Here is a 22,906-nt window from a genome sequence, read left to right on the forward strand (position 1 = left end):
TCCGGAATTGACATTAGCACATGAACATTAGATAAAACTTTGTAAGTTAATGAAGATAGTATACCTCTTCTGTATGTGACATTTGTGCAGATTTGTCACTTCCTTGATGTTTCATATTTCCCAGATTTGAATGAATGAATGGTGAAGATAATGAACAGTGATGAATTTCATTACTCTTATATAGGACATAAAATAGAGAGTGGAGACATAAAAACTCCTGGGTATACCAGAGGTGTGGCCAGGTGCCTACCATTCCGCTATCGTGTGAAATAATGCAAACTATTTGAAGAAATACACTTGTCATTGTTTAAATATTAGCGCTGTCTTCCATTTTAAAATAGGAAGTGTCAATTACATCGTGTGTTCGAAAAAATATATTGACGCACTGAGGAAAACAAAACAAATATAGTACATTGCAGTAATAACTATAACATGATTGTTTTTATACAAACACAACCCTTGATTTAGACATCACGTTCTCAATTATTAATCCTACATGATTATATAAAGGGGTACGAAATATTTCCAGAATTGAAATTAGCAAATGAAAATTAACAAAAACATATATGAAAAAGTTAATGAAGACACCATATTTCCTCTGTATGTTCTTTGTACATTTTCGTCCCTTCCTAAATGTTTCATATTTCTCAGGAATGAATGAATATGATCTATTAAAATATTGCGGATTCAAAATAAGTACTGAAACGACGTGAGGAACGATAGAAAATGTCACAAAGACTGGAGCCAAATTAAACGAGGTGAGGAACATAGAAAATGTCACAAAGACTGGAGCCAAATTTGTCTAAGGATCAGAACTATGCATGAGGGAAATAATCCTTAATTTTGAATTATATATTAATTCTAATTCTATATTTTATCACCGCAATTGAATATGCATCCGTATATATTCACATCTTTATAAGCAATGCAGAAATGTGAATTTGCTACAAACTGTCTTCATATCATTCCTTCAGAAGAAAAAATCAAATCCTGTTTTAATGTTAGTAGTTATTAGCTACTAGTACACACTCTTTAAAAGAAATCTAATTTTGTTGTATATTTGTTGTCCTTTGGTAATATCATATTTTACAAAATCAGGTTTTCTCTCCACATCATTCATTTTTTTTTTCGCTCTAAGAACACTGTTGTAAAACATAAATACCACATCAACAGGATCGAGATATCGTGATATCGGTACCGGTGTTCCAATATAAATCCTGGAGACAAATTGAATTTCAGTTCGTGGATTTTTTTTGCAACATTTCCGGTGATCTGTTTCTATGTATGATCATATTAAAAAATATAGTCACCTTAGTAGTATAAATGTACATAGAAGTACCACTAGCCTAAAGAGCTACGGAATATATAATTTCTCTGTTCTGGATTTTGGGCTAAATTATCATGTTCAGCAGCAGTATAAAACAAGATTTGCTCTTTATAAAACACACAAAACCCACGCACATGTTCAAAGGACTTTACACGATATGATTTTCTTCCATGAACACCATATGATTATTTTGGATCCTTCCTATAGTACAAAACCCTTGGGTTGCGAAATGCATAGTTTTAGCAAAATACAAGAAGTCCTTTAAATGATCAGAAAATAATCACTATGACCATTCTAGTCCCATACTGATACATAAGCCCCTGTTGTACCTCGTGACTGAAAGAATTTACAATTTTGATAAATGACTACATGCTGCTTCAAAATATTTATTTAGTTTTAATTTATTGTATTAGGGGATGCTTACTCCTCCTAGACACCTGATCTCACCTCTGGTGTGTCCAGGGGTCCGTGTTTGCCCAACTACCTATTTTGAATTGCTTGTAGGAGTTATGACATTGATCACTGTTCCTTATCTTCACCTTGCATTAAAGAAAATATCAATGGATGTGTTACATATAAACACTATAGACAACGGTGGGACTCACCCTTGAGTTAGAACACTGGTGGTCATGTTTACAATCTTGAAATAGGCCGCTAAAACTATGGAATATTTAAGGTAAAAGTGTAAAAGTAATACTCACAGATGTGCGGTTATAGAGAAAATATGTTCTTGAAAACTGATCAATGTTACCTTAAGGCCTCATGGGGCAGGAGTTCTGAAAATTCTAATTTATATCCTCCTTGATTCAAAGATGCTTCATGCCAGATTTTATAAGAATTACATTGGTAGTTATCACAGAATAAGTTCAACTGTTAACGCATGATGACAAACACTGACTTATAGCAACCAGGATAGCTGAGTTTGCTCAGGTGACCTGAAAACCAACTATACGTTGTTTAAAAAATATACTGCTCAGAGTTCTGCTCAAAGTATATACATCATATCTTTGAAATCTTCAATAAAAAATGAAGATAACGAACAGTGATCGATCTCATAACTCATATAAACAATACTAATTATCATGCAAATCACCATCTCTCTTCCAGATTAAAGATTGTATCAACTTTTACATTTGTTCATCTCCGACAAATCATTATCATTAATAGCTGTTCTACCCTGACAAATCATATTTTGTATGATCAGTTTTTAAATCGAGACAGGCTACTGACACACATCTTGATTGATAGTGCCTGGGTTTCAACAGTCTCGTATACAGACATCCTTTCACATTTGGTTGAAAGCTGTTTGACTTGCTTCATACCAATTGTGAGACTTTTTTGCACACTTATTTTGACTACGGATAATTCTGTTTACCTTTCAAAAGTTTTTTTTTTTATTTTTTATCCTCTTTTCTTTCCGTAGAGCTACAAATACACTTAACAGGGCAAAGCTCCTGTCTGAACCCAGCCTATCATGAATAAAACCTTAAATGAAAACGATCTTAGATATAAGGCTAACGGCGGGTGTGACCGGTCGACAGGGGATGCTTACTCCTCCTGGGCACCTGATCCCACATCTGCTGTGTCGAAGGGTCCGTGTTTGTCAAACTATCTATTTTGTATTGCTTTTTAGAGTTATGAGATTGATCACCTTTCGTTATCTTCACCTTACATTAGGGACTAGGCAACATAAATAAAAGAAAAGAGGTTTTGAAATTCTCACATCAAAAAATTATAATCATCTACCTTTTACAAGACACACACTTTTCTACTGAAAAAGAAAATATGACCAAAACACAATGGGGATACAACGTTTTCTTTCGCTCTTACAAATCAAATGCAAGGGGGTAGCGAAACTTGTAAATACCAGCTTTCATTTTGAAATTAATGAACTTAAAGTAATTATTTTATGTTTCATGTTACTATCGAGGATATATCACTTTTGTTGATAAATATATATGAGCCGTCCCATGCAAAAAGGGCCCTTATGTATATTGACGTCATAATGAGAAAAACGCTGGTAAAGATAACGTCATTATTTGCAAGTTGCGTCTGTTACTTATGTTTGCAATGCTGTCAATATAACGTGATTGTGTTTATATAAATCACCTGGAACGATGCCGACATGTACCTGGAATTAACAAGAGGAAAACATGGACTTTTTAGAGGTGAGTTTTATATAAACAGACATAACCAATATTGTCTTGGTGACAATTAGGCCTATAAAATATTTCGATGCAGAAGATTTGGGATCCGCGCATATGTTGACGGGTACTGCAGGTGCACTTCAATCTAAGGTCATATGTATCCACATATATATACATGCAATTTTACGCATTAAGCAGATTAAACAAATCAAATGATACAATTTAGAGATTTGTCATTTAAGTGAAAAATACTTATTTTACCGATATTCATTAAAACATAAATCAATGACGTACGTTTGTTTACATTCGCGATTGTTGAGCTCCGTGCATGTACATGTGTTTATATATGTCCCGCTTGTGATATCCTAGTTATTTTTCATAAAGTTTTTAAAAAGACAAATAACTAATTGTTCTTATATCATAATGGGGTTATCATCTGGCTTTCTAAACTTTATTTAGTGCCTAAAATGACTTGTTTTCATCGCGGCTATTTATAGGTAAATGGATAAAATTTAGAGTTACGTCCCGCTGTTTTCGTATCTCATAGGCGGATTCACCGGTGGCTACTCAAAAATTAAATAAACAATGATCATATTAAATTCAAAAAAATAATAAAGAATTAATCTTTTCAAATTCATCAACAATTTTTAAAGTAAAGTTTTGTTTCAACAAATAAATATATAAATATTTGAATACATAAATCCAGTTTAATAAGAATGACCATAGTGGATGACCCCTTATTACTCTTACTGAGAGAGAGAGAGAGAGAGAGAGAGAGAGAGAGAGAGAGAGAGAGAGAGAGAGAGAGAGAGAGAGATCTGGGACTTCAAATTAGAAAGACTGAATACAATTTTTTCTATCAAATGCGGTTATTATTAATCGAAATATGCAGAGTGCAGAGCAGTTTTCTGCATGTAGACACGTTTATTCAAATAAAATATTTCTGTAGTTAGGTGCTTATTTCAGTCTTACATTTAATTGATCAACATGCTAATGATAAATAAAAATACTATTTACTGGATTTCTATTTAATGAATAGCTCATAAACAATCTAATACTTATAATAATAAAAAAGATATTACCATTTTGTGCTGAGATCAACAACTTGTCAAAACTTAAATTCAGTACTACTGTAAAATCTCTGTTTGTAATATGAATGTATTTGATATTTTATTTTAAACAAATACATGAAGGTTTAAATATTTGCATGGTATGTGAACATGTAGAATTTCACAGGGATATTTTGTTACAGATTATTGACGAGTGGCATAGGGAATATTTTCCTCCTTCACAAAGTGTTGAATCATCTGATGAAAATACAGACGATAGTGATATTTCAACTGCATCAGAAAATGAATCCAACGAAAATATTTTAGAACAAAGAATTCAACTTGTGCATCCTGATAATGATCAGAATAAAAACCTAAATTCAGAGGAGGAGGACTGGGAGAATAACAATCTTGACTTAACAATTCGTGAAAAGATAATCAAAGGCTGCTCCTGCAGAATGGATTGCATATCAAATATTAGTTTTGAAGAAATCAGTCACCATATTTATTCCATGAGAGAACTTTCCAAGGAAGAGAAGGATATGTACATTATGGGAAAGCTAAAAAGTAAAAGTTATGGTGGCGGATCTTCAAGACGCGATGCCAAACGACAGAGATACGAATACAATTTTGATGACCGGGAAGTATGTACAGAAGTGTTTTTATTTTTACATGACATTGGTGAAAAACATTTTAAAAATCTTGTGAAGCATATGAAGACCCATGGAATAAAACCACGGACACATGGAAACATCGGGAAAAAACCACACAATGCCCTGTCCTTTGAAGAAATTAAATTTGTCGTGCAGTTTATCAATCGATATTCTGAAGATAATGGACTTCCTATGCCAGCTGCTCCAAGAGGTCGCGACTCCGAACCACCCATTTTTCTACCTTGTTCAACACCAAAGAACGAAATTCATCAGTTATATGTTGAAGCTTGTCATGAGGTCCAAATTCGTGCTGTTAAATTGTCCTCATTCTATTCCATCTGGTCTGCCTGCCTTCCTAACATTCAGATTGCCAACCCCAGATCTGATGTATGCAATACCTGTGAGCGCCACAGAGAGCACATTTTGAATGCAAGATCTGAAAATGAAAAGCTTACAGCAGCAAGAAATTTTACAGATCACATTGAAAAAGCAGAGAGGGAGCATCACCTCTACATTCAGTGCATTAAAGAAGCCAGGGAAGAACATCAGTCTATTCAGCTTCCTGAGCCACCTGTTAGACCCTGTTCCACAGATTTCCTCAAAACTCACTACACTTTTGACTTCGCGCAATGTGTGTCTGTACCTCATCATTTCAGACAAGTAGGACCATTATTCTTTGAGACACCACGGAAAATTCAGATCTTTGGAATTTGTATGGAGGGAGCAGGATCTCAGCGAAATTATTTGATTGATGAAGACCAGACCATTGGAAGAGATGGAAAGAATGCCCATGGGCTAAATACAGTCATCAGCATACTTCATCACCATTTTCAAAATTATAGCATGGGAGAGAAATGTGCTGTTCTTCACTGTGATAACTGTCCAGGTATGTATATTTCATCTTCATTTTTTCATATACACCTAGTTCTATTCATTTTGTTCACATGTATATGCTGCTTCTAATATTCTAATGCTCACTTCATCTTTAGGTCAAAACAAAAACCGGTATGTGATTGGATATTTGCTATGGCGGGTCATGATTGGGCTATATCGAGCAATTGAACTTCACATGCAGATACCAGGGCATACAAAATGTCAAGTGGATGCAGGCTTTGCTCAGATCAAAAAGAAGTACAGGAGGTGATATTGTGTTAATATCAATTAATATTCCAAAAATAAAATTGTAACTAGCATAATCGAGAATTTCTATAATAGTATATATTTGTTCAAAACCTTTACGCGGCGATGCATTTTGTTTTTAGATCAGATTGTGACACTCTACAGCATGTTGCTGACGTAGTCTCCAAGTCCTCCAAAAGTAACGAGGCTGTGATAATAGAGGATGGAAATGTGAAATACTATGAATGGAAAGAGTATATAAAAACAACTTTTCAGCCTTTGAAAGGGATACGCAAGTTTCATTACTTCACTTTTTCAGCACTGCTGCCTGGAGTTGTATTATGCAGCGTTGATGTAGATGGCGACAAGGTCCCAGTAATCCTCAGTAATCACGACCAAATCAGTGTAAATCTACCACCAGAGATAATGCCGGGCGGACTCAGTAGAGAACGACAGGAATATTTATACAAACATATCATACCTCATGTCCGGGAATGTTTCAGGGACACAACATGTCCAGAATTTCATGAAGAATAAGTGAAAGTTTCAATTGTTTCCGACAATGATTAACGTCATTTCAACGTCATTTTTTGTAACGTCATTGAAATATTATCTTAACCTTTGACAGCCTATATCTCAGTAAATATGCTGAATATTTGACCCAAACTTCACGTGTCTTTTTAATGTTGTTTTCTATCATATTCCATTAAAAAGTTAATTTTGATAATTTTTACCATAAGGGCCCTTTTTGCATGGGACGGCTCATATTGTTTTTCACCACTCTAGATGGAACTTAACCTGGAACAATACGAAGTTGTATATGATAGAAATTGAATTTTCTGTAAACCTCTGGAAAATAAGTTACATCAATTACATTCCAGAGCTTTCAAACATTGGAAAATTAATATATCAGTGGAAAAGAAGGAAACTAACACCATTTGGCTTTTGTGGTGTTGATATCTAATCATTAGAACATCTATTTGTGGATTGTATACAAATAAAGGAACTATGGTGTGATGTTGAACAATGGTGTTTGGAAGAGTTTCATATCGCTGTAAATATTGTCAAGCTCACTGCATTATTTGGGAAATACTGGAAATACTCTCTCTCTCTCTCTCTCTCTCTCTCTCTCTCTCTCTCTCTCTCTCTCTCTCTCTCTCTCTCTCTCTCTCTCTCTCTCTCTCTCTCTCATGAAAATCTCTCTCTCATGAATATCTGTACATAAAAGAATAAGATACATATGGAATGCAGACAGTATACCTGATGCTATTGAGTTCGTAATTTGTAGTTCAAAATAAAGACGTTGTATGAAAACACCAATGTAACCCATTTCTCATATGTATGCAACAGTGATATATGTGTGAAGTGAAAATTTCATAAATAAAACAAGTGTATAAAAAATCGTTTACTTAATCAGGATATAGGGATTGCATCGGTTGTGACCGGTTGACAGGGGATGCTTATTCCTCCTAGGCACCCACCCCTGGTATATCAAGTGGTTCGTGTTTGCCCGACTCTATATGTATCGCTTATAGGAGTTATGGGATTGATCACTCTGCAGTTCATTCATTTGTTCATGATGCAGTAAAGCAATTTTATTTGATATAAAACAAAATTAAGACCTCTGGTAACGGCAGGTGTTGTGGAAAAAGTTTTAAATGTACTTTTGTAGCGTTAAAATCCCATGCGCAGTTTTAAACAAATATCGTCAATGCGAAAACGCACGTTACCTGATAAAAAAAAAACTAGACAGTGAAAGTTATATGACGGGTCAAAACTAATCCATAACAATGGTGAGTAAGTATGATGTAGTTTTACAGGTATTGTTTGGTAAATAATTTTTAAAAATTCTTGAAAATAGAAAATCCCAAATAGGGAATCACATGATACAAAATTCAAATTAATTTGTCTCTCCCTTAAAAAAGTATTTAAAATATTTTAACCGACACAAGCTACTTAAGTTTGATAGTTTATGTTCATTCGCTAATGAATTAATACAGTTAAAATTATTACAGTCTGTTTTTCTTATTGATAAATATCATTTGTGTGTGATCACAGTTGATTACTCCACGAAAAGACAAGAAATTAACAAAAGAGAGATAACTCTGAAGCAGTAACTATCTCCATCACCTCTCCTATAAGCATTGTGGAACACTTCATGAAGGCAGCTCTTGTTTCTGCAGCAACATTTTTGAACTGGTAAAATATTGGTACGTTTGTGCTTTTGAGGAGAAATCCAATTGTGAACATTGTGTAAATGCCGTTTGACATTGCCCGGGACTTTGTAGCTTTCGTTCCATTCAAATATATACAGGTCGTCTGCAGCTTTGTAGCAGACTTGAATTGGTGCATTTTGGTTTTCCATGTCCTTCGTGTTGGGTGTATCTGTTTTTCAGCGATTTTTTGCATGTGAGAAGCAGTACATGATGTTTGACGGATGATTATAGCCTATAAATGAACTTTATTTCCAGTTCACCATGACGATGCGAGAAGTAAGACCTTGATAGAGTTGCTTCTAAACGGTAGGGCTTTAACTAGCATATTATATCGAACTTTTGTCCAACATTTTAAAGCGATGCAGCTGGTAAAAAAAAACTAAGATGGCGGCGTGATATACCTTGTGAATGAAAGGTGAAGATAACGAACATTGATCAATCTCATAACTCCTACAAGCAATACAAAATAGATAATTGGGCAAACACGGATCCCTGGACACACCAGAGGTGGGATCAGGTGCTTAGGAGGAGTAAGCATCCCCTGTCGACCCTATATATTATCATGTTTACAGGAAGACTTTTTTATCATAGATATTTAAAACATCATGTGCCTGTGGTGATAGGCAACATCCGTAATCTTAAGAGGCATCCCCTATTTTGATGTTGAAATATCCAAGTATGGGTGAATTTTGAATTCTCATAAGTGGATCTACCCCCAAAAGAATGAACAGTGGTACTACTCTATGAAGTATAATCCTCAAGTAATCAGTCACACTTGCAACTGGGCATAATATACCCCAACCCCTATCTATGTCCAGAGAAACACCCCTCCCAAGTTAGTCAGCTTTAGATTCCCTAGTGTGCACAAACACCATGGAATAATTAGTTTCGAAAGTGACATCTGTCACTTGTAAGATGGACTAAATATTATTACCAGCCGACAATGACAGTTCGCCAACACTAAGAAAACTAAAAAGACTAGGGAATATGCATCTCGAAACAACTTCGTTTTGTAACTGTTGAAAAAAATGGATGGCGATTCTTAAACAATTCCCTTAAAAAGCTGTAATGTTATGGGCAATGGAACATCAGTTGACCTGTTCATCCTTAACTTCCAGCAGTTTACCCACAATGGAATTCTATAATACATCTGCCAAAGTTTGAATTTTGCATTGAAAACTAATGGTTGAAAGGTAGGTCCTAGCAGTGGCATATGAACAAGTTTTACAAGACAAATAAGCAATGAACTGTACAATACCGTAGAGTGAAGGTGGCCACAATTGACAATTGACCATAACCAAATTCCTTACGAAAACTACAGAATTATTTTAACCCCATTTCATCTGATGCCTTGGTATTCTTACAAAATTGCAACTTTTTCACCTGAATCTGTAAATCATGTTGACTAACTCTACAGGGATAGGCTCTGGCATACTGCGTGCTTCTGATGCCAGCTTTTTGAAACGGTACCACTGTTTACAAGATTTAGAATCTGTAAGTTTATCATTCACACTAGATATGTGCATAGCCTTAAATATAACAGCAAACAACATGAGTCTAAACACAAAATATCTTTTTGCTCTACATAAAACTGAACCCTCTTGTGTCGCAACTGATTTCTACATAACTATCTTGCTAACACTAAAGGTGTCTCATATGTTGTGGCCATTGTAAAAAAAACCACCCCCACCCCCAGAATAGCCCCCACACCCTACCTGGCATGATCCTATTAGCAGAAACATGAATTAAAAAAATGTTGAGCATCCCAAAGTATTGTACCCACTATTTATCCGACAGGTGATTGAAAGAAGGCAAACCCTAAAGTTCCAAGTTTTGTAGTGCTGTACCCGTAGGCCGAATCCGATCAAAATTAGAGAACGTTTTCTAATACAACAAAGTCATCTTTATATGTATAAAATAGATTATCTTATTACATCATTTCATTGGGGAAGTCTTAACGTAATATGGAAATCGGATTAAAGAAGACAGTTAGTTCGCTTTCACTAAGGTAAAAACATAACGTCGCGGGAAATCATGGAGCAGCGAATAGCCTTTACAATTTGCGTCACATTCCGGAAATCTCCAATAGAAACTGTTAAAATGCTGGAAGCAGACAATATGTGAAAAGTGAATCGGGCTTTAGTGTATAAATGGCATAGACGATTTTCATCTGGTAGAAACGGTATATTGGATGACAAGCGTCTAGGTAGGAAACGAATCATTTGTGAAGAACGTTTCAAAAAATAAGCAACGCTATGGAAAATGACCACTGTCTCGGAAATATAAGATATCTTTGATGTTAGATACAGCACCGTCTTCAGTATTCTTACTGAACATTTGGAAATGAGAAGAGGTACCACCCGCTAGCTGTCTACACGATAAAGCTATAAAGAATGTGTGTGAAATGTAGAGGGCAATATTTTGAGAAACTGTGAAACGCGACTTTGTGTTTTGCAGATAATGATACTCCGTGGCGAAAGAATATACTGTTTTTAAAAGCATCTATGATAGATACTATATGATCAAATAGAAATAAACGTCCCATGTAGATAAAAAAAAAATGATTTCAAATGCGCATCTGGTGCATCAAAATTGGTACCGTATAAGTTTTACATCCAATAATGTGTTGAATTTCAATTTTCAAAAAATGATATATACGAAAAAGACAGTGTCTGGATATTTTTTTTAATGATCCTCGTATCTGAATATATTTATATTAAACGAATTATCTTTCTTTGAACATTGTCCATTTTTAAAGTATGAACCTATTTACATTCAGTGCTGATATCATATTTTGCATGAAGAAAATCGAATTACTTGTTACATTTACTTCAAGGTCCTTATACATTTTTAATATGAAAAGTGTCCTTTTTATGAAAAATAATCAACAGTCAATCAATAAGTTATACGAGTTGCAGTATGTTTGAAGTAAATCTAGTCATTAGAAGATCCTATAATAATGTAACAGAGACTACGTTGACTCTGTTGAGGATCGAAACCGATAGCTTTGGCAGTGCTCTATCGAGCTAAAAAGACAGAGCTGGTAGGGACTCTATGAATTCAATGCTATCATAATAACTTAGGTGTAATATGGTATAAAACGATTAACATTTAGTCCCCCAACAATATGCAATGTTAAACTGGAACAGAGAATATGCCTTTATTACATGAAGTGAAAATAATATAGTTTTTTCTGAATCATGACAAGAACACTGATTCTTATAACGTTTATACATGGAAGAATTTACCTGAAAATGTGTGAACATTTAGTATTTTAACCAATAATTCATACATTTGATCTATAACATCCACTTCTTTATTTCCACATAATTTTTTGAGGGAAAACTTCATAATTCATATGCATTATATTATTTGAAAAGTAATTATACTATAACTTTGAAAATTCTTTTTATCTATTTTAGGTCAGTATATATCAACCTGATGTATTGAATGATTTGTGTATGTTGTATTGACAACAAGAGACAAAACTAGTTTATGCGAATAAATCGTAAGGAACTTTTAAGGTTTAACAACTGTAGCTCAATAACAAACACAACAATTATTCAAACCTCCGGTGTTTTGTTGTTTTAAAAATTCACAATGTTAAAGCAAAACATTTTTTTTATTTGATTTTCATTGTTTTTACAAGTCTTATCAATTGTTATTAGGATAATCTTAAGACATTGAAATTAGCTTATAAGATGGCAATACAGATTTATCTTATAACTAATAATGGTATAATTTATATATTCCAGTCTAATCCTAATGTGTTTGAATCTGCAGAATCAAAGATAACAAATATTTCCATTTCATGTAATAACACATTTAAAATCAATACAGCAGAAACCATTGTAAACAAATTGACAGTTTTATAAAGCAATAAATCTCCAGTCAGCCATGTTTTGTTGTCGTCTTTCACAAGGGAGCTGATAATACCTAAATGATCAGGGGAAAAACTAAGTAACATCATATAATGGTAGAATCGCTGTGCTGCTTTTTGAAAATTTTGATAATTACTCAACATTTCGCCTTCTCTCAACCACAGTGGACCAACCACTTTCTTGTTTCTGTGAATGGTGACAAACCCGATGCAGTTAGACTAGCAAATAAATATGGCTTCCGTGTTTTATATGGGGTAAGAATGTTGAAAATATACATTTCTCATTGGAATTAATTTACTTACTTTAGAATTAAATGTCATATGTCATCAAATTTGAAATATGTTAGACGAAAAGAGATGAGCATTTTCAAACATTCCTTTATAATAATAACATGTTTTCAATCTTTGTGATTTTTATTTTTATTTGTTTGATAATTTTTCATACAATTACATATGGTATATATGTGTGTGCGTTCGTGCGCATGTATATATGTATGTACGGTAGGTGGAGATAACGAACAGTGATAAATCAACAACCGTTACAGATCCTACCGAAAAGTTACATCTTTACAAGAAAAAACGAAACCGTTGGAAGCCATAGCCGTGATTGGAGGAGATCTATTTCTCTTATCGCAAGAGAACACAGGGTAAACTACAAACCTCTTGGCTATGTTCAGAAAATTTTATCACCCCTTTTTCAACGCACAGTTGAAATATTTTAATTATGTTCACAGTGTTATGTAGTGGATATACAGTTATAACAAGTAATGAAACAGCTATTATAAAACAACAGTTTCAATCATTTATTAATTGTACACTTTATAATGATGTTCAATGTTTGGAATGATCGTCCTATTTGTATTTTTTATGGAAGGTCATACACTTTGAACAACAACGATACAACATCAGAGTATTAAGGAATACATCTCCCACGTTTAATGATCCTAAATGGGGAGACATGTGGTATTTCGTAAGTAAATCAGCAGAAGAATTTACACACGTTAGTTCTATTTTGCTTAAAATAGCTCACAACATTGTTCAAGATCTTTACCGTCTACTTTTACATAGAATATGAACACAACTGAGGTAATTCCCGATCAAGGTGTATTATCGTCATGGTCTCAAAATTATACAGGAACAGGGATCGTGATTGGGATTGTGGACAATGGTGTAGAAATAAATCACCCAGACTTGTTGATAAATCAGGTTAGGAACATTTATCATATAGTAAACCAATTGATAGTGTTTTATCCCGCGTTTTAATCATCGCATGCTTTTGCTTTCTGTATTTGCAAATTACATGTTGATGAAAACAAGACCCTTTGTCTAAATAAATTTCAGATATCAGCCTATGGTTTCAATTTCGTAGATGGTTCTTCAAATCCGTCTCCAGATGCCGGTGCTAGGTATTCATATGACACTCATTATGCTGATTAAACTGACAGGACTGCCGAGTGCACGAAGTTACGTTCATATTTTAATTTACAGGAAATTTGTGCTTGCATTTTCGATTTTCAGATATGACATTCCCGTGATATATTGTATGTGGAAAAAATATATGAGTAGCTACGTACTTCGTTACTAGCTTGAAATTACGGATGTATAGTTAATTGCTGTTATAAAATTTAGAAATTCATTTCAAAATTCAGGAGTATCTCCCTCACGCATAGCTCTTATCCTTAGACGAATTTGACTCCCCTTTTTGGCACACTGTTTTCCCTATAATAGCTTTAAAACTTCATTGTTAATTCGGATTTCAAACATTTCGGTTGAGCATCACTGAAGACATATTATTTGTCGAAATGCGCATCTGGTGCATCAACATTTGTCCCGTATAAGTTTTACATAATGACCCCTAGGTCGAGGCCTCTGCTGGTGGAATGTTAGTACCCGGGGGTCTCTACAGCCCAGTAGCTAAGTACTTCGTTACTAGCTTGAAAATACGGATGCATCTTTAATTGTTGTTATAAAATTGAGAAATTCATTTAAAAATTAAGGATTATCTCCCTTACGCATAGCTGTTATCCTTAGACAAATTTGACTCCACTTTTTTTGCCAAACTGTTTTTGCCTATAATAGCTCTAAAAATTCATTGTTATTTCGGATTTCAAATACTTCGGTTCAGCATCATTGAAGAGACATTATTTGTCGAAATGCGCACGTGGTGCATCAAAATTGGTACCGCATAAGTTTACATGAAAAACATGAACAATCTATCGAATAGGTTTATTTACCAAACCAAAACCTCATTATATTTATGTCGTTCATAGACGTGCTGGCTATTGTCTTTTTTTGCTTTTGTTTCGCAGATTGTATCCCAGTAAAGATTTCCATAACCTGCCTTAACGTACCCGCGTTATTTATCATTATAATATCCCTTCTTTCCTGTAATAATGTGATATATATATATATATATATATATATATATATATATATATATATATATATCCAAATTGTGTTTTTAAAAAAAATCACAGTGTCCGGTATAAAATATTAAAAGAAAGAGAATAAACAGTACACAAAGTTAAAAATTTAACGCAAGCGCTTTCATTTTATACGCCTGAGGATTATAAAATGAAAGTGCTTGCGTTAAATTTTATATATATATATATATATATATATATATATATATATATATATATATAATGATGTATCATTAGATCAATTGCTGTCTGATGTGTTTCATACCAACTGTTAGACTGTTGTTGGCCCACTGATGTTTCCTACAGATAACTCCGTTTTCCTGATCAAGACATAGGGCTCATGGCGGCTTTGACCGGTCAACAGGGGATGCTTACTCTTTCTAGACACCTGATCCCACCTCTGGTGTGTCCAGGGGTCCGTGTTTACCCAATTCTCTATTTTATATTGTTCATAGGAGTTATGAGATTGATCAACATTCGTTATCTTCACCTTTCATTTACATTGTATCGAACTTGCACTTTGTACATATTTTGCAGGGTTTCATGATGAAAGGTGTCCTAAACTGAAAAAATGTTGGTCAACTCCACTTTATGACAAACTGGATGATTACATCCTTTCCATCGTCAACTTCCCATATCTATGTAGCAATATCCCGTTATGACTTGCACCTGGTGTTTATATCTCTCAACTGATTTGATACACAAGATATTCTTCTGCTTATGATCAGTATTTAAATCGAAACAAGCAACTGTCAAACAAGTTGATGGTATAGAGGTTCCAACAGTCTCGTTTAAAGTCAGCATTTCGCAAATTCTTTGTTCGAAATAACGATCTAGTTTGTCAATACAACCTATCATTGGGTATATGCTGTCTGGCATGTTTCATACCGATTATCATACCGTTCTTGGCACACTAATGTTGATTACGGATAACTCCGCTTGCCTTCTCATTATATAGGGCTCACGGGGGTATGTGACCGGTCAACAGGGGATGCTTACTCCTCCTAGGCACCTGATCCCACTTCTTGTATATCCAGAGATCCGTGTTTGCCCAACTCTCTATTATGTATTGTTTATATGAGTTATGAAATTGATCATTGTTTGTTATCTTCACCTTTCATGTCTTGTCAATGCACAGGGTATATTATACAAAATCTTATAGCCCATTTCTTTTTAAATTTATGGATGTGACTTGCTATTGTCAAGCAGCTTGTTATCTGCCTTTCATGAATTTATCAATATAAAAAAAATCCGTTTCTCTTCTGAAGTCACGGAACTAAATGTGCTGGCATTGTAGCAGCTGTGAGTAACAATGATGAATGTATTCTTGGAACAGCGTACGATGCAAAATTTGTCGGTAAGTTGAATCTGTAACCGTGTTTTAATAGATTAATTGCTGTCATCTGTTATATTTATGTTGTCATTCATTATATACATTTATTGATATCTTTCGTTTTAAGCTTTAAGGATGATGGATAATATAGGATCAACATCTGCTTGGGAAGCTGCAGCCCTGACGCACAGAACAAATCAGATTGACATATATTCTAACAGCTGGGGTGTTATTGATAGGCAGGGTTTTCATGGTCCTGACCCAAGTGTCCAAACAGCAATAGAGAATGGAATTAGACAGGTGCTTCTTGAAAGATGTTTTTGATATTGTCAATTCAAATCATTCAGGCAAAGAAACCTTTTTCATTAGTTCTTTAAGTAGGGTGAAGATAATGAACAGTGATCAAACTTTTCTACGAAATAAAAAATCAATAATTTAAAAATTATTATTGCATGTGCCCAATTCCCTATTTTGTACTTAGAGGAGTTATGAAATTGATCACTGTTCGTTATTTTCACCTTTATAAATTGATTCTTATTAATGAAAGGCGAAGATAAAGAACATCACCAATAAATACATTGATAGATTGATTTGATGCAAGGTGAAGATAACGAACAGTGATCAATCTCATAACTCCTATAAGCAATACTAAATAGATAGTTGGGCAAGCACGGACCCATGGCCACACCAGAGGTGGGATCAGGTGCCTAGGAAGAGTAAGCATCCCCTGTTGACCGGTCACACCCGCCGTGAGCCCTATATCCTGATCATGTAAACGGAGTTTAAGAACACACTCAATAATTTTTCACTGAAGATGACACAATTTCCGGTGAACGACTGCAAAATGTAGGACAATACTTGGTGGTTATATCCTATGAGTAGGGGATCTTTATCGTGCCGTAACTACTGTGGCACAGGTCCTCGGTTTTTGCTATTTCATCTTAGATAAATAAATTCAAATTTACTTTCGCACAGGTCCGATAAATTTAAAACTCCGAAAGGTCAATGATCCCGTGAATGACTTTGAACGAATTTGCTCCAATTGTTATCATCCATTTCTTTACTGACGAATTTAATCTGATAGAATGAAAGGTGAAGATAACGAACAGTGATCAATCTCATAACTCCTATAAGAAATACAAAGTAGATGGTTTGGCAAACACACACCCCTGGACACACCAAAGGTGGACTCTGGTGCCTAGGAGGAGTAAGCATTCCTTGTCGACCCGTCACACCCGCCGTGAGCCCTATATCCTGAATAAATTATTTACCTTGCAGGGGTGAAGAAAACGAACAGTAATCAATATCATAAACTTCCATAAGGAATACAATTATGTTGTGTCTTGTAGAACAGTTGTTTCTATCTTGAATGACATTGGATTTCATATTGTCCGCTTAGATAGTGGCCAGATCTTAAATATTTTCTAAACTTATTTGATAAATTACACACTTAATTCAAATTATACACTTAATTCACTTTACGCATTTAACGCAAATTTCAGGGTCGAAATGGCAAAGGATCAATCTATGTTTGGGCGGCTGGAAATGGAGGACCAGATGACAATTGTAATTGCGATGGTTATGCTAACAACATATATACCATTGCAATATCGGGAATAGGCTATGATTTGTATTCAGCTCAATACTCCGAAAGATGCAGCGTCATCATGGCGTGTACCTATGGATCTGATGATCTTGAATACTTTGTCGTGAGTGGCTTTGCTTTTATGATTCCAAAGCATTATATATCGAAAATAATTCACTGGCATTACTGCAAAACACTGCAACTGTGCATTTCTTAGAAGGCAGATTGTGCTCAAAAGCCTCTACATGCGAAGGAAATAATATTTTGCTGTGACCTTCAACTTGATATTTAGATATATCCAACACGTTTCATTTACTAACAATACTCATTTCCGTTTATATGTCAATTCGATAGTTCCCAGATAACTCGAAATAAAACACCAGGCTTCCACACCCACTCCCTAATTAAATATACATGTTCACTCCATACAAACTAACAACTCATCGGGATAACTGTAGGTTCTACATCGTCAATCTCTGTAGTTTCTTCGCGTATGGTCATTTTGTTTTTAAATTGAGGCAGGTTACTGGTAAATAAATTGATGTCAAAATGGTTCAAGAATCTCGTTTGAAGTCAACGTTTCGCGAGATCTACATGTAAATTATATGGTCGTTATAACGATCGAGTTTTCCAATATCACCTGGAGTTGGATCATATGCTTTTTGACGTATTTCCTACCAATTGTTAGACCGTTCTTAACACAATGATTTGATCAAGATATAGGGCTCACTGCGAGTGTGACTGGTCAACAGGGGATGCTTACTCCTCCTAAGCACCTGGTCCTACACCTGGTATATCCAGGGGTCCGTGTTTACCAAACTCTCTATTTTGTATTGCTTATAGGAGTTATGAGATTGATCACTATTCGTCATCGTCACCTTTTAAAGGTAAACAGTGTATAATTTGACATGCATATCATACAAATAAATTTCCATGATATTTCCATGTTTGATTTTTTTCCAAACATTTTCGCATATTCATTATTTATATGTTTTTCGAGCAAAATGGAACAGGAAAGGTGACGATAATGAACAGTGGCATATATTAAAACCATGCGCGCCACTTCTTCTTATGTATCTGCTTTTTAACCCTTCTCATAAATACACTAACAATGTCGTGTCAATTGTCCTATATGTATCATAATTTATATTCTTTAAAAGGAAACGACAGATCTAAATGCACAATGTGGTCGATTTACTGGTACATCCGCCACTGCACCAATTGCAGCAGGGATTCTAGCATTGACACTTCAAGCAAAGTAATATGTGAATTGATTTCATATTCAATAAGCTCAGCCAGAGCAGCATATTTTTTAACTTCATATTATCATACAATTTCCTCTCTTTCTCACATATATAATACTATATAAGCGACATAAACCTGAAATATGAATTTTTACTCTTATAAAGCACGAACTTGACATGGAGAGACATGCAACACCTGATTGTTAAGACTTCAAAGCGTCACAATCTCAAAGGTGGAATATGGAAAACAAATGCAGCTGGCAAACAGTGTATGTTATGCATACGTCTATGATATATATCACAATTTATCTCCTTCGGTATGTCATTCACCACACTTTATCATTTGAAAATTTCACCTCAGCACCTAGATTAGTTTACATCTCGATTTAGATGTGCCACATTGATTGCCTCCGATAAAATATATCTGTAAGAAATGCTTCTTCTCTATAATTCAGATCACGACTTTTTTGGGTTTGGCCTTCTCGATGCAAGTGCATTGATCACGGATGCGAAACAATGGATTGGACTTCCTTCTTTCAGAGTGTGTTCATCGGATGTAAAAACTGTCAATATGTAAGACAATAGTCTTTAGAATGGTCATCATAGTTTTCATCTTTTGTTTAAGGGACGAAAGGCAATGGAATACAAAATACCTCAACGCTGTAAAATTCATGCTGTTAATCTTATCGGGTTAACATTTAGCCTTTTATAATTGCTCATTAAATGCAACATTACCAATCTTTGATAAAGTATCACACTTCCATACAATAGAACTTTTCACAGAATAATTGTATTATATTTTCTGTCTACTACTAGATATTAGAATCACTTATTGTTTCAATTATTTAGCAAACAAGTAAAACATTTACAGAACCACCTGCAAAAAAGGTAACAATTCAAGAATTATCAAGATATAGGGCTCACGGCGGACGTGGCTGGTCAACAGGAGATACTTTCTTCTCTTGGGCACCTGGTCCCACTTTCGTTTGTACGGGTTTCACGTTTTCTTTTGTAGGGATTAATTTTTGTTCGTTGTCTTTGTCTTTTTATTGAAATGTTGAATTTTAAATATTCCTTGTCTTCAGTGGGATGGTATGTTGAATAAAATTATTTTACATTTTCTGATTTTTATCGCCAGGAATGTCAACAGTTTGAATTCTGCAGAAGACATAATCACATCTGATGGATGCAATGCATCGGGTAGCAATAACGTTAATTATGTGGAGCACATACAAGTTTTTATTAAATTCAGTGCAAATTTACATAGAGACGTTTTGATTAGTATCATATCTCCAGCAAATACAGAAAGTCAGTTACTCTCTGCACGACCATATGACACCGGAAGTGGTCAACAAGCATGGACATTTTCTTCCGTTCATTTCTGGGGCGAGATGTCGTTAGGAAATTGGACAATTCGAATGTCAATTCCAATAAATACAAACCAAGGTATACTATTTTTAAAAAATATCTTTACCGTATGCTCCAAGTCTAATTTTGGTAACATCTTTTACGGTTTTGTTTATTTCATATGCAAATATGACTTACCACAATATCTATTTTTAACGTCATTTGGTACATACATCCAATTCCGATATACTTTTAAAACGTTTGCGTCGAAATACAAAATTAACATGTTTTTCAGTTTGTAGCGGATTTTTTTGAAATGATTTTTTTCTCTTGCATCTATTTTCTGACATACATGACTGTACTGTGAACGCATACCTTATTTCTTGATTAAGGCCCCCACAACAAAGCAGGGTGTAGCAAAGACTACATTTGTCGACTACATGTGCTTAGACACAATTCGGATACAATTATATAGACGCAAGATGACGTATGATTTCCCTTAAGGGCTAAACATATCGGAATAAAGTACTCTGTATCAAAAATCCTGAGGCAAAAACAGGTTTTTTTCTTCATTCCATTATTTAAATGTCGAATAAGATTTGTAAAATGCATGCAGCGGTTAACAATAGAAATTGACTTTATTTTCAGGACGTTTATTAACATGGCAATTACGCCTTTATGGTACGTCAATTCACCCTTCGCTGGGCCCGGAAAATGAAACTGTTGGTAAGAAAAATCAATGACTTTTTTTCTTATCTTAAATTGATTCACTGTTCCTTATCTTCACCTTTCATTCATATAATTGTAAGAAGAAATAAATGTTCATATTCTGTTCTTTTAGATGTAATTAAACCAGTAACTCGAGGATATGTTGATTCCAAATCGGACGGCAAAAATGAATTAATAATTTCAATAACTGTACCTGTAGTGGTATGTTTAATAGTTTCACCATTTATAGTTCTCATTATATACAGAAAGTTTAAGAAAAAGCAAGGAAGTATCTCGGACATGTCTCCTAATCCTATCAAGTCAATTCAAAGTTGATTCAATTGTGTTGCATATCAAACCTGGACGCATTTTGAAAATGATTGTGTTACAATTGCATCATTCTGCTTGCACGATTTGTTGACGAATTCAAGAAATATGATATAATGTATATATGTAGAAATTATGGACGTATTACCTTGCGAACGAAAATAAGTTTTAGAATTTGAAAACTCGATGGTCATGTTACTTAATATTATTTTATTTCATCTATACATATAATAAATTACCTATCTTTATAGTCTGCTTGGCTATGCACTTTATAAATCAAAATTATAAAGTAATTATATCGCCATATCAGTTATTTATTTAGATTTATGCATGATAGTAACATACATTTTTTTGGAGTGTTATCCGGTCGTTATTGTAAAAAATCTTGTTAACCATAACATATTTCAAAAGTCTAAGTTGCATGTGCATGTATGTGTATATCAATAATCAATGCTTTGTTTCATAATACGAAATCCAAAAAGTTCTGTTTTCATTGATTTCTATTATAAGTTTATTATGCGATAGATTCCCTTTATTTATCAGAAATTTTGTATCATTTTGTAAAGAAGCCATTTCATATGTTTTCTTTATTAATATTATGATATCTTTACAGCCAAGTTCTTATGAAATTGTGATATTCCTATTTAAGGAAACTGCTAATTCATTATGTTGATTTATGATTCTCTTTATGTATATCTCGCATCTTAAAATGTGCGAATACCTATATCTTTATTTGATAATGTATTAGTTGTAACTCTAATAAATATATATAACTACATCTTTTAACTATTTTTATCAGATACTAATGTTTGTATGTAGTTACTGAACTTGATATGATTCTTATATATTTTTCAGTTTATATTTTAGAAGACACTACGAAATTTCATATGCATGAAAATTTCAGATTAAAATGAAAAAATGAACTCATGTGGCAAACGTTTCCTGATCCATGTTTTTAAACAATGCTACGCAATTTATAATATAGAGGAAGATAGAATCGTTATCAATCTTATAAATCCAATAAAGAATTGAAAATTGGGTACATACCCCTAGAACACCAGAGGTGAGATTACATGCCTCACATGAGTAAACATCCCATGTTATCCGATGAAAATACTGTGAATATGTACAGAAGGGTGGGATTTTTCCTGATAGTAGTATTTCTTGGGAAAATCTGCAACGCTGTATATCGCAGATTTTAGACTTACCCCGTGAGAAAACTCCTATATGGCAGGTTTGCCACCTTTTCCCGTTATTTTAAATAGAAAAATTATTTTACGGAGGGCCAACCAGACTTTAAATCATCTAATCCTGTCAATCAGATACATTTCCATACAACAATGTATCCTTTTAACAATGCTATATTTTTCCACAACTTTTAGCGAAAAGAGGATATGTATTTGGGTATGTTCGTCTGTAATATTTCGTCCCGGGTGATATTTCTGAATATCTGAGTCCTGCAATGTCATTTTATATGATGAATCATTAATGATTTTGACTTAAATATCAGTATGTGCAACCCAATATTGAGACAGCACCTACTGACCC

At 34.2% G+C, this 22,906-nt stretch overlaps 2 protein-coding genes across 8 annotated transcripts; both read left to right on the forward strand.

Annotated features, from left to right (window-relative positions):
• The first annotated feature begins 3,292 nt into the window (after positions 1-3,292).
• Positions 3,293-6,967, forward strand: LOC125678765 (uncharacterized). The gene is made up of 5 exons (XM_056147756.1): positions 3,293-3,495; positions 4,727-5,167; positions 5,333-6,062; positions 6,166-6,316; positions 6,439-6,967. The coding sequence occupies exons 1-5, from the start codon at positions 3,481-3,483 to the stop codon at positions 6,830-6,832; spliced, it is 1,731 nt and encodes a 576-aa protein (XP_056003731.1). The 5' UTR covers positions 3,293-3,480; the 3' UTR covers positions 6,833-6,967.
• A 5,449-nt stretch (positions 6,968-12,416) lies between these two features.
• On the forward strand, positions 12,417-22,136 carry LOC125678764 (furin-like protease kpc-1). 7 transcript variants are annotated; one of them, XM_048917443.2, is made up of 15 exons: positions 12,417-12,646; positions 12,937-13,038; positions 13,266-13,361; positions 13,460-13,597; positions 13,733-13,797; positions 16,083-16,171; positions 16,275-16,447; positions 17,650-17,856; positions 18,893-18,990; positions 19,142-19,245; positions 19,432-19,549; positions 19,826-19,864; positions 20,115-20,422; positions 20,972-21,049; positions 21,165-22,136. In XM_048917443.2, exons 1-15 carry the CDS (start codon positions 12,485-12,487, stop codon positions 21,365-21,367), a joined length of 1,980 nt encoding a protein of 659 aa, XP_048773400.2. In that variant the 5' UTR covers positions 12,417-12,484; the 3' UTR covers positions 21,368-22,136. The 7 variants fall into 7 exon arrangements, with proteins under 7 accessions (XP_048773400.2, XP_048773403.2, XP_048773402.2 ...); XM_048917446.2 differs by having other exon boundaries at positions 21,298-22,136; XM_048917445.2 differs by lacking the exon at positions 19,826-19,864.
• The last annotated feature ends 770 nt before the right edge of the window (positions 22,137-22,906 follow it).

This window comes from Ostrea edulis, chromosome 8 (assembly GCF_947568905.1).
Source record: "Ostrea edulis chromosome 8, xbOstEdul1.1, whole genome shotgun sequence".
NCBI lineage: Eukaryota > Metazoa > Mollusca > Bivalvia > Ostreida > Ostreidae > Ostrea > Ostrea edulis.